We start from the raw sequence: 12,321 nt of genomic DNA on the forward strand, positions 1-12,321 counted from the left end.
GCAACATTTCCAGCTCCACCACTATTCAGCAACTCACTACTGGGGTAGACCTACCATACTTGGTGTTCTTAATATCCAATAGTGTCTCACAATCATGTAAAAGGACAAACAATTAACCTTTGGCTGTACTGTGTCGAAGCGTGCCACTATAAATTGGGATGTATCTGTTAGTGCTTGAAAAGATGCACTAAGATATTTCCTAAATCTGGTTATTGTAACCACAAACCAGTGACATTCAGAGGTATTTAGGATTTACCTGAATCTTATGGAATATTTACCTTCAGATATGCCTTTACCTGTGTAAAACATTGTATTGAATCTGACTAGTTAAACTAAGTTCTGCATTTTCACTGAAAGGCAAAAAGGAAGTGAGGCTTGTGATGAGAAGGTAGCTTGACTGCAGAATTTAAGCAAACAGATGAAAACATTTGCCAAAGTTAATAAGTGGATCTATATTTTTTCAGCCGATATCTTAACAGTTTCCACTTAACATCCAAAGGGCAACTGTATTCCTGGAACTCAGCATTACTAAATTGTATGATATGCTATGATACCTTTTGATCTTTGTTTTACTATGAACCTTGTAAAGAAACGAATGTGTGGGTTTCCTGTTGGTACTCTGGTCTCCTCCCATAGTTCAAAGACAAACCTGTTAGTAAGTTAATTGGTCATTGTAAATTGTCTTCTGATTAAGCTAAGGTTAAATATGTGTGTCATTTGGTGGTGTGGCTCATTGGGACAAAAGGGCTTATTCCACGCCTATTTGTTTATCCCTAAATTTAAAGAAACCATAATTTCAATTCACTGCTGTGTTTTTCATCAGAATATGTAAAAGGAAGTCCTTTGAATAATTGAAAATCATTAAACAGCATCTTTGCTTAGCATTGTTCAGCTACACACCCTTTCCATCACACACTCAAAACATTAATAACTGTATTGATTTCTTTTCAGTTGTTTGTGAATGTCAGTGCCATGGAATAATGTGTTTCTAAAAAAACATAAAAACCTGTTGAAAAATTAGAAACAAATTTGTTGTAAACACAAGTGATTGTACAAATGCTAGAAATCTGTTAGTTTTATTTTTGTTATTCTCAACATATCACATCTTAAACTTGATATTTATTATCTAATAATTCATTGAATTAATTGCTGAGATCATCTCAACCAATTCCCAATGCTAGTGTACCTGGACATAAAGAACAATAGTTGCAAATTAATATATACTTTCCCAGTGCTATTCTTCATTCTAAGAGTCCATTGTCAGAAATATTATTATGCCAAATGAACTCATATCTTTAAGGTAAAAGGCAACCACAGCTTACTCGTGAACTGCAGCGGTTGTGGTATCACATCAATGTGTGTTCTTTTTTTAAATGATAGAAGCATTAGAAAGGAAAATTAGAGATAAAGACAGTTTTCATCTTTAAATTCAAAATCCTCTTAAGAAGCCAGCATTAAACTGGAAGTTGTAAGGCATGAAAACACTTCTGGTAGGCTGTATAGATTAAAGTGACAACTCTTAATAATCGTCTGTAAATCATCACAATGACATTATATTGTGCAGTTGACGTAGATGCTGGGGAATCAGCACTGATTTCAGTAAAGGCTGATCCTTCAGAAATATGGAAGACGCCTGTCAGTTGTGGTGCTCCAGTGGTGATGGCTGAATCCACAGAGTTGAGTTTGACAGGTTGAGGTTTATACACAACTGTGGCGGTGTCATGCTCGGCTTTGAGAGTGTAACACCACATCGCAGGACTGATACTATCTGTTTCTGCAAGTAGGCCCAACAGCTTCCAGTCATTGGTCATAACATTATCTTGCAGGTAGAGCGCGACTTCTTGGTCTGATGGTGATGCCACCTCAATTGTTTCTGCTGCATCTGGTTTCCCAGAAGGACATGCACAGTATCCATCCAACTGGGAACTTTCATCAAAGGGAGACCTCAGACCCCACAGCTGATATGAAGTCATCTTCAGACATAAAATACACAAAGAGAGGATCTTAAAGAGGGTGACAGTGGTCAATCATCAATATAATAATTTGATACAGAAAGTTGCACTAGTTGCCCTTAAAAATTACTTATTTTATATAAACTCTGCATTTGTTTAAAAAAACATACAAACCTGTTTTCAGCTCAATAGAACATCAGTCATATAACATGCCTCAAAAAGAGGGTCCACTATAAAGGACCCTATATAACATGCCTCAAAAAGAGGGTCCACTATTAAGGACCTTCAGCATCCAAGACATGCTCTCTTCTCTTTCCTATCAGTGAGGAGGTACAGGGACTGAAGATTCGCACTCAGGAACAGATTCTGCCTCTCCTCCATCAGATTTCTGAACTAGCTGTGTTAGCTTGTTATTCTTTTTATTTGGTGCTATTTACTTTTATAATTTATAGAAGTTTATATCTATTAGTAACGTCTATATCTATTTGTAACAAATTTAATTTGTGACTGTGTTATATGTTGACATTGTAACAACACAGGCTTAATGGGAAGAAAATTATTATTCCTTTCTCTTACCAGCCCGACTCAATGGTGGAATTAAAGAAAATGTTTAGTTAACACCTCTAGAGACAGTTAGCATGATGGTCTTTCATTGGAACTGAAAACATATTTGCATGTGAACATTAAGTGGTAATAAGACTCTAAGCCTAAAGTATTCACCAAACTGCTCTCTTTGCAAAGTCTAGCTGAATTGTTACACATTCCCAGCATCCACATGTCAGTTAACACAGATTGGGTGTGGCTGGGATGCTGGTCTCTACCTCTAATAAAAACACTAGACGTATGCCAGTGGTAATAAACATGATTCTTATTGCATAATGTTAAATGTGAAATATTGCTGATGTGGGAAATTTGAATTAAAAGGTGAAAGTGATAGAAATCATGATCTGCAGTTTCTGAGAGAACATGTTAAGGAATTGCAGTTGCAGCTCAATGACCTTCAGCTCATATGGGAAACTAAGGAGGTGACAACTAAGAGCTGAAGGGAGTTTCCGGAGGCAGGTACCGAGGTGACTGTCAGGAAAGGGGAAGGAAATGGGCGGCCAGTACAGAGTACCCCTGTGGCCATTCCCCTCATTGAATTTGGTGGGAGGAGGGAAGAACTACCAGGAGGAAGCTCCAGTAACCAGGTTTCTGGTACTATGGTTCAGAAGGAAAGGGGATTCCATAGTAAAAGGAATAGACATGATATTCTGTGGACGTGAAAGAAGCACTCAGATGCGATGTTGCCTCCCAGGTGCCAGGGTCAGTGACGTCTCGGATCGGATACGTGGCATTCTAAAAGGGGAGGATGAGCAGCTAGAAATCTTGGTACATATTGGCACCGATGACATAGGTGGGAAAATCGAGGAGGTTCTGAAGAAAGATTTTAGGGAGCTCGGTAGAAAGCTGAAAAGCAAAACTTCCAGGATAGTAATCTCTGGATTGCTGCCTGTGCCACGCACTGGTGAGTGTGAAAATGGGATGATTTGGCAGATGAATATGTAACTGAGAAACTGGTGCAGAGGGCAGGGCTTCAGACTTCTTTATCAATGGGATCTCTTCTGTGGAAGGTTTGACTTGTACAAAAGGGACGGATTACAGCTCGACCTGAATGAGACCAATATCCTTTCGGGAAGGTTTACAAGTCATGGGAGATTTCAATAAGCAGATAGATTGGGAAAATCGGGTTCACAAAAGAGAGGATTTGTAGATTGCCTGCAAGATGGCTTTTTAGGGCATCTTGTGGTTGAGCCCACTGGGGGGATCGGCTATTCTGGATTGGGTGTTGTGTAATGAATCAAATTTGATTAGGAGCTTAAGGTAAAGGAATCCTTAGGAGACAGTGATCATAATATGATGGACTTGACCTTGCAATTTGAGAGGGAGAAGTTAAAGTCAGATATATCAATATATCTGACAATAGTGGAGTAAAGAGAATTATAGGGGCCTGAGAGGGACATAAAAGATGATTGGAAGGGTACACTCACAGGGATGATAGCAGAACAGCAATGACTGGAGTGTCTGGGAGAATTTAAGAAGACGCTGGATAGGTACATCCCAAAGAAGAAGTGTTCTAAAGGCTGGATGATGCAATCATGACTGACAAAGGAAGCCTGACAACATAAAAGCAGAAGAGAGGGCTTACAATAGAGCAAAGATTAGTGGGAAGTTAGTGGATTGGAAAGATTTTATAAGCCAACAGAAAGCAGCTCAGCCACAAGCCACCTGGACACGATCGGACGGCTCAGCCCGTTCCTGGATTGACTTCCTCTTCCTGTCAGAGTCCCTCACGGTCAGAACCACCGACGTCACGCCGGTGTTCTTCTCTGACCACTGCCTCCTGCGAGCCACCTGTCACCTGCGGGAGGACCGGAAGGTAGGGAGGGGGACGTGGAAGCTGAACGTCAAGCTGCTGACCCCAGAGAACATCGAGGAACTAGAGAAGGAGTACATCGGTTGGAGAACCTTGAAAGCCTTCTTTGATTCCCCAGTTCACTGGTGGGAAGCCACCGAGGAGAACATCAAGAGGTTCTTCATCCGCAAGTGTAACCAGAGAGCAAGACGGGGCAGAGGGAACTGCATAAACTCCAGACAGAGTTGCAGCAACTCCTCCTTCTGCAGTCGAGGGGGGTGGATGTCAGGGAGGAACTGTGGGAGGTGAAGGGCCGGCAGGCCCAGCACTTTGCCGCTGAGTCCTCCAAGATCATCTTCCGATCGAGGGTCCAAACCGTGAAACAGGACAAGACGTGCTCACGATTCTTCTTCCAGATGGTGCACAGGGGAGCTCTGTGATCCACAACCTTAAGGAAGAGGATGGCTCAGTCGCACCCTCGCAGACAGACATACTGAGGACCTGCAGGTCCTTCTATGCCGGTCTGTACGGAGAAAAGGCCACAGACTCCACAACCTCCTGCAGCTTCCTGTCACCTATCACGCAGGCCTTAGACAACGGCAAGCGGGAGAGTCTGGAGCAGCCACTGACCCTGGACAAGCTGACTGGCTCCATCTATTCCTTTGAGTCGGGTAAGACTCCCGGAAGCAAAGGCTTACTGGTCGAGCTGTATTGGGCTCTGTGGAACCAGATGGGCCCTGACCTGCTGGAAGTGTACAACGCTACGCTGCTGGCGGGCAGCATGTCAGAATCCATGCGGAAGGGCATCATCACCCTCATCTACAAGCAGAAGGGGGAGAGGGAGGACATTAGAAATTGGAAGCCCCTCTCACTCCTGAATGTGGACTACAAGATCCTGTCCAAGTCTATTGCCAACAGGGTCAAGTCTGCACTGGAGCAGGTGATCCTCCCGGACCAAACCTGTGCTGTACCGGGCAGGAAGATCTCAGACAGCCTCGCGCTGCTGAGGGACACCATCGCCTACGTGCAGGACAGGGGGGTGGACGCCTGCCTGCTCAGCTTGGACCAGGAGAAAGCCTTCGACAGGATTTCGCACACGTACATGGTGGACGTACTCTCCAAAATGGGATTTGGGAGGGAATCCGGAATTGGATCAAACTGCTCTACACGGACATCTGTAGCGCAGTCCAGGTCAACGGGTGGAAACAGATAGCTTCCCCATCGGGTCTGGAGTCAGGCAGGGCTGCCCTCTCTCCCCTGTCTTGTTCGGGTGCTGCATAGAACCCTTTGCTGAAGCCATCAGGAGGGATGGGGGCATATGAGGGGTGACGCTGCCAGGCAGTGGAGGGACCCAAGTCAAAACCTCCCTGTACCTGGACGACGTCACTGTCTTCTGCTCTGATCCGAGGTCAGTTCACAGGCTGATCAGCATCTGCGAACAGTTCGAGCAGGTGTTCAGGGGCCAGGGTCAACCACACAAAGAGTGAAGCCATGCTCTTCAGCAACTGGCCCGACCGATCCGGCGTTCCCTTCACCATCAGGGCTGATCATGTGGAGGTGTTGGGGGTCTGGTTTGGAGGGGCCGAGATGTGCAACAAGAACTGGCAGGAGCAGACTGCCAAGGTCAAACAGAAACCGGGGCTGTGGGGCTCCCTATCGATAGTGGCAGAAACCTGGTCATCAGGTGTGAGGTGCTCTCAGGGCTGCTGTACCTGACGCAGGTGTGGCCAGTCCCCCGCTCCTTCAGCTCGGAAATCACCCAAGCCGTCTTCAAATTTGTCTGGGGATCCAAGATGGAGCGGGTCAGATGGACCACCATGCACAAGTCCCTGGACAATGGGGGCAAAAACATCCCCAATGTTGCCCTCACCCTGATGGCTGCTTCAGGTTGTGTGTGGATCCCAGGCATGTGGGCACCAAGTACCACTATGTGCCCAGGTTCTACCTGTTGCCCTGGCTACGAAGGATGGGTCTGGCCCCTTTCCTGCGCAACACCCCTGTCAGCTGGTCGTTGCCGCCATACCTGTCCTTTGTAGAGAAGTTCTTTCAGGTCAATGCCTTTGACCACAGGGCCATCAGGCAGTGGTCAGCACGTAAGGCCCTGCAGGCACTGCAGGAGAAGGATGTGATGGACACAGTGGGGTGGTTCCCTGAGCAGACCGTCCAGTTCATCTGGCAAAATGCCTCATCGCCAGACCTCACCAACAGGCACCAAGACCTCGCCTGGCTGTCGGTGAGAGGGGCCCTCCCAGTTCAATCCCTCCTGCACGCCAGGAACATCGTCTCCACACCCCTCTGCCCACGGGAGGACTGCAGTGAGGAGGAGTCAGTGACCCACCTCTTTGCACATTGTGGGTTCGCGGAGAAGGTGTGGAGGAGGATGGAAGGGGCAGTTTCGAGGTTCATCCCCAGCAGCTGCGTAACAGAGGACTCTCTAATCTACGGACTGTTCCCAGGGACGTACACCGAGACCAACATCCGGTGCTGCTGGCAGATTATCAACTCAGTGGAAGACGCTCTTTGGTCAGTCCGAAACTTGATGGTCTACCAGCACACGGAGATGTCCGTGGGGGAATGCTGCCGACTGGCACATTCGCGGCTGCAGGAGTACGTGCTGAGAGACGCACTCAAACTTGGTGCAGCCACCGCAAGGGCCCGGTGGGGAAGGACCACAGTCTAGGGTTCTTCTCCCGCGGGAGTTGAGGGGTGGGGGGGCAGGGTGTATACCCCTAAACAAATATATGTAAATATGGAATAACAGAGTGCCACGTGGGTGGTGAAAAGTGTGAAAATGTAAAGTCAGCAATGGAAACAGTTGTAAAGGATTGAAAGTCATTGAATGGTTTATTGTATATAATTTTATTTTTGAATAAAGTATATTTTGTTTAATAAAAAAAAGCAAAAAAGCCATAAGGAAGAAAAAGATGAAATATGAAGGTAAACTAGCCAATAATATCAAAGAGGATACAAAACATGTTTTTCAGATTTATTGTATGAAGAGTGAAAAAGAGTTGAGAGTAGATATTGAACTGCTGGAAAATGATGCTGGAGAGGTAGTAATGGGGGAACAAGGTAATAGCAGATGAACTGAGGTAGTATTTTGCATCTGACTTCACTGTGGAAGACATGTTGGAAGTTTGAGAGTGACAGAAGCAGAAGTAAGTTCAATTGCTATTGCTATCACTTGGGAGAAGTTGCTTGGTAAGCTGAAAGGGCTGAAGGTAGATAAGTCACCTGAACCAGATGGACAACACCCCATGATTCTGAAAGAAGTAGCTGAGGAGACAATGGAGGCATTAATAAAGATCTTTTAAAAATCACTAGATTCTGGAATGGTTCCAGAGGGCTAGTAAATTGCAAATATCACTCCACTCTTCAAGAGGGATGAGGGCAGAAGAAAGGAAATTGTAGGGCAGTTAGTCTGACCTCAGAGGTTGGGAAGAAGTTGAAATTGATTGTTAAAGATGAGGTCTCAGGGTACGTAGAGGCACATGATAAAATAGGCCAAAGTAAGCATGGTTTCCTTAAAGAAAAACCTAACCTGACAAATCTTTTGGAATTCATTGAGGAAATAACAAACAGGATAGACAAAGGAGAGTCAGCGGCTGTGGTGTACTTGGATTTTCAGAAAGCCTTTGATAAGGTACCGCTGTTAACAAGGTAATATCCCATCGTATTACAGGAGGGACAGGTAGTGCTGAGGAAGCAGGGAGGTTGCAGAAAGACTTCAGACAGTTTAGGAGAATGAGCAAAGAAGTGGCAGATGGAATACAGTACCGGGAAGTGTATGATCATGCAGTTCGGTAGAAGGATCGGGGCCAGGAAGTGTATGATCATGCAGTTCGGTAGAAGGAACAGGGCCAGGAAGTGTATGATCACGCAGTTTGGTAGAAGGATCGGGGCCAGGAAGTGTATGAACATGCAGTTCGGTAGAAGGAACAGGGCCAGGAAGTGTATGATCACGCAGTTTGGTAGAAGGATCGGGGCCAGGAAGTGTATGAACATGCAGTTCGGTAGAAGGAACGGGGCCGGGAAGTGTATGATCACGCAGTTCGGTAGAAGGATCGGGACCAGGAAGTGTCTGATCACACAGTTCGGTAGAAGGAACGGGGCCGGGAAGTGTCTGATCACACAGTTCGGTAGAAGGATCGGGACCAGGAAGTGTATGATCACGCAGTTTGGTAGAAGGATCGGGGCCAGGAAGTGTATGAACATGCAGTTCGGTAGAAGGAACGGGGCCGGGAAGTGTATGATCACGCAGTTCGGTAGAAGGATCGGGACCAGGAAGTGTATGATCATGCAGTTCGGTAGAAGGAACGGGGCCAGGAAGTGTATGATCACGCAGTTCGGTAGAAGGAACGGGGCCAGGAAGTGTCTGATCACACAGTTCGGTAGAAGGATCGGGACCAGGAAGTGTATGATCATGCAGTTCGGTAGAAGGAACGGGGCCAGGAAGTGTATGATCACGCAGTTCGGTAGAAGGATCGGGGCCAGGAAGTGTATGATCATGCAGTTCGGTAGAAGGAACAGTGCCAGGAAGTGTCTGATCACGCAGTTCGGTAGAAGGATCGGGGCCAGGAAGTGTCTGATCACACAGTTCGGTAGAAGGAACGGGGCCAGGAAGTGTCTGATCATGCAGTTCGGTAGAAGGATCGGGACCAGGAAGTGTGTGATCGCGCAGTTCGGTAGAAGGATCGGGGCCAGGAAGTGTCTGATCACACAGTTCGGTAGAAGGAACGGGGCCAGGAAGTGTATGATCACGCAGTTCGGTAGAAGGATCGGGACCAGGAAGTGTGTGATCGCGCAGTTCGGTAGAAGGATCGGGGCCAGGAAGTGTCTGATCACACAGTTCGGTAGAAGGAACGGGGCCGGGAAGTGTATGATCACGCAGTTCGGTAGAAGGAACGGGGCCAGGAAGTGTCTGATCACGCAGTTCGGTAGAAGGATCGGGGCCAGGAAGTGTATGATCATGCAGTTCGGTAGAAGGAACGGGGCCGGGAAGTGTCTGATCACACAGTTCGGTAGAAGGATCGGGACCAGGAAGTGTATGATCATGCAGTTCGGTAGAAGGAACGGGGCCAGGAAGTGTCTGATCACACAGTTCGGTAGAAGGATCGGGGCCAGGAAGTGTCTGATCACACAGTTCGGTAGAAGGATCGGGGCCAGGAAGTGTATGATCACGCAGTTCGGTAGAAGGAACGGGGCCAGGAAGTGTCTGATCACACAGTTCGGTAGAAGGATCGGGACCAGGAAGTGTATGATCATGCAGTTCGGTAGAAGGAACGGGGCCAGGAAGTGTATGATCACGCAGTTCGGTAGAAGGATCGGGGCCAGGAAGTGTATGATCATGCAGTTCAGTAGAAGGAACGGGGCCGGGAAGTGTCTGATCACACAGTTCGGTAGAAGGAACGGGGCCAGGAAGTGTATGATCATGCAGTTCGGTAGAAGGAACAGGGCCAGGAAGTGTCTGATCACGCAGTTCGGTAGAAGGATCGGGGCCAGGAAGTGTCTGATCACACAGTTCGGTAGAAGGAACGGGGCCAGGAAGTGTCTGATCATGCAGTTCGGTAGAAGGATCGGGACCAGGAAGTGTGTGATCGCGCAGTTCGGTAGAAGGATCGGGGCCAGGAAGTGTCTGATCACACAGTTCGGTAGAAGGAACGGGGCCAGGAAGTGTATGATCACGCAGTTCGGTAGAAGGAACGGGGCCAGGAAGTGTCTGATCACACAGTTCGGTAGAAGGATCGGGACCAGGAAGTGTATGATCACGCAGTTCGGTAGAAGGAACGGGGCCAGGAAGTGTCTGATCACACAGTTCGGTAGAAGGATCGGGACCAGGAAGTGTATGATCATGCAGTTCGGTAGAAGGAACGGGGCCAGGAAGTGTATGATCACGCAGTTCGGTAGAAGGATCGGGGCCAGGAAGTGTATGATCATGCAGTTCAGTAGAAGGAACGGGGCCGGGAAGTGTCTGATCACACAGTTCGGTAGAAGGAACGGGGCCAGGAAGTGTATGATCATGCAGTTCGGTAGAAGGAACAGGGCCAGGAAGTGTCTGATCACGCAGTTCGGTAGAAGGATCGGGGCCAGGAAGTGTCTGATCACACAGTTCGGTAGAAGGAACGGGGCCAGGAAGTGTCTGATCATGCAGTTCGGTAGAAGGATCGGGACCAGGAAGTGTGTGATCGCGCAGTTCGGTAGAAGGATCGGGGCCAGGAAGTGTCTGATCACACAGTTCGGTAGAAGGAACGGGGCCAGGAAGTGTATGATCACGCAGTTCGGTAGAAGGATCGGGACCAGGAAGTGTGTGATCGCGCAGTTCGGTAGAAGGATCGGGGCCAGGAAGTGTCTGATCACACAGTTCGGTAGAAGGAACGGGGCCGGGAAGTGTATGATCACGCAGTTCGGTAGAAGGAACGGGGCCAGGAAGTGTCTGATCACGCAGTTCGGTAGAAGGATCGGGGCCAGGAAGTGTATGATCATGCAGTTCGGTAGAAGGAACGGGGCCGGGAAGTGTCTGATCACACAGTTCGGTAGAAGGATCGGGACCAGGAAGTGTATGATCATGCAGTTCGGTAGAAGGAACGGGGCCAGGAAGTGTATGATCACGCAGTTCGGTAGAAGGAACGGGGCCAGGAAGTGTCTGATCACACAGTTCGGTAGAAGGATCGGGACCAGGAAGTGTATGATCACGCAGTTCGGTAGAAGGAACGGGGCCAGGAAGTGTATGATCACGCAGTTCGGTAGAAGGATCGGGGCCAGGAAGTGTATGATCATGCAGTTCAGTAGAAGGAACGGGGCCGGGAAGTGTCTGATCACACAGTTCGGTAGAAGGAACGGGGCCAGGAAGTGTATGATCATGCAGTTCGGTAGAAGGAACAGGGCCAGGAAGTGTCTGATCACGCAGTTCGGTAGAAGGATCGGGGCCAGGAAGTGTCTGATCACACAGTTCGGTAGAAGGATCGGGGCCAGGAAGTGTCTGATCACGCAGTTCGGTAGAAGGATCGGGACCAGGAAGTGTGTGATCGCGCAGTTCGGTAGAAGGATCGGGGCCAGGAAGTGTCTGATCACACAGTTCGGTAGAAGGAACGGGGCCAGGAAGTGTATGATCACGCAGTTCGGTAGAAGGATCGGGACCAGGAAGTGTGTGATCGCGCAGTTCGGTAGAAGGATCGGGGCCAGGAAGTGTCTGATCACACAGTTCGGTAGAAGGATCGGGGCCAGGAAGTGTATGATCACGCAGTTCGGTAGAAGGATCGGGACCAGGAAGTGTGTGATCGCGCAGTTCGGTAGAAGGAATGGGGCCAGGAAGTGTCTGATCACGCAGTTCAGTAGAAGGAACAAAAGCATGGACTCCAGGTTGGGAATCCTTGGAGTAGAGGGACGTCCATGTAGAATGGAGCTGAGGTTCTTTTGTGAACCTGTGAAATACTTTTCCACAGGGGCTGTAGAGGCCTGATCATTGAGTGTATTTATGTAGAGGCTGATACATTCTTGATTTTTGAGGGCATAAAAGGTTCCTGGGAGAAGGCAGAGAATGGGGTTGAGAGGGAAAATGGACCAGCCATGATGATATAGCCGAGTGGACTCATTGGGCCTAAAGGCCTAATTCTGTTCTTCTCTGTTAAGGTCCTATGTTGCTTGAGCTAGGCCTTTTTTCTTTGGAGCAAAGCAGGATTAGAGGTGCATAAGATGATGAGGCCTAGATTGAGTGGAAAGCTGGAGACTTTTTCCCAGAGTGGAAATGGCTAACGCAAGAAGGTCCATGTGGCAGGGAAGGGATAGATTGATCTTTGAGTGCATTAAGTCAGCCTGTACTTGTTAGGGCATAGTTACCTGTTAATCTAATTTGCATTTAGAAATGTTGGCTCAGTCTAGGATGAACACACTTAGTTTTAAATATTGTTTTTATCAGATTTTAAACATATGAAATATATTAGAATACTCAGAAAGTCAGGCAGAGTCTGTGTAGAA

The 12,321-nt window shown here is 47.7% G+C and overlaps 1 protein-coding gene across 1 annotated transcript; it reads right to left on the reverse strand.

Moving 5' to 3' along the window:
* Positions 1–959: 959 nt before the first annotated feature.
* Positions 960–1,973, reverse strand: LOC132378163 (FANCD2 opposite strand protein-like). Its single transcript, XM_059944897.1, has one exon. It carries the CDS (start codon positions 1,971–1,973, stop codon positions 1,455–1,457), a length of 519 nt encoding a protein of 172 aa, XP_059800880.1. The 3' UTR covers positions 960–1,454.
* Positions 1,974–12,321: the final 10,348 nt, after the last annotated feature.

This window comes from Hypanus sabinus, chromosome 19, assembly GCF_030144855.1.
Source record: "Hypanus sabinus isolate sHypSab1 chromosome 19, sHypSab1.hap1, whole genome shotgun sequence".
NCBI lineage: Eukaryota > Metazoa > Chordata > Chondrichthyes > Myliobatiformes > Dasyatidae > Hypanus > Hypanus sabinus.

What these genes read in the sequence shown, in the direction of transcription:
- LOC132378163 (XM_059944897.1), bottom strand. Translation starts at nt 1,973, where the DNA reads ATGACTTCATATCAGCTGTGGGGTCTGAGGTCTCCCTTTGATGAAAGT.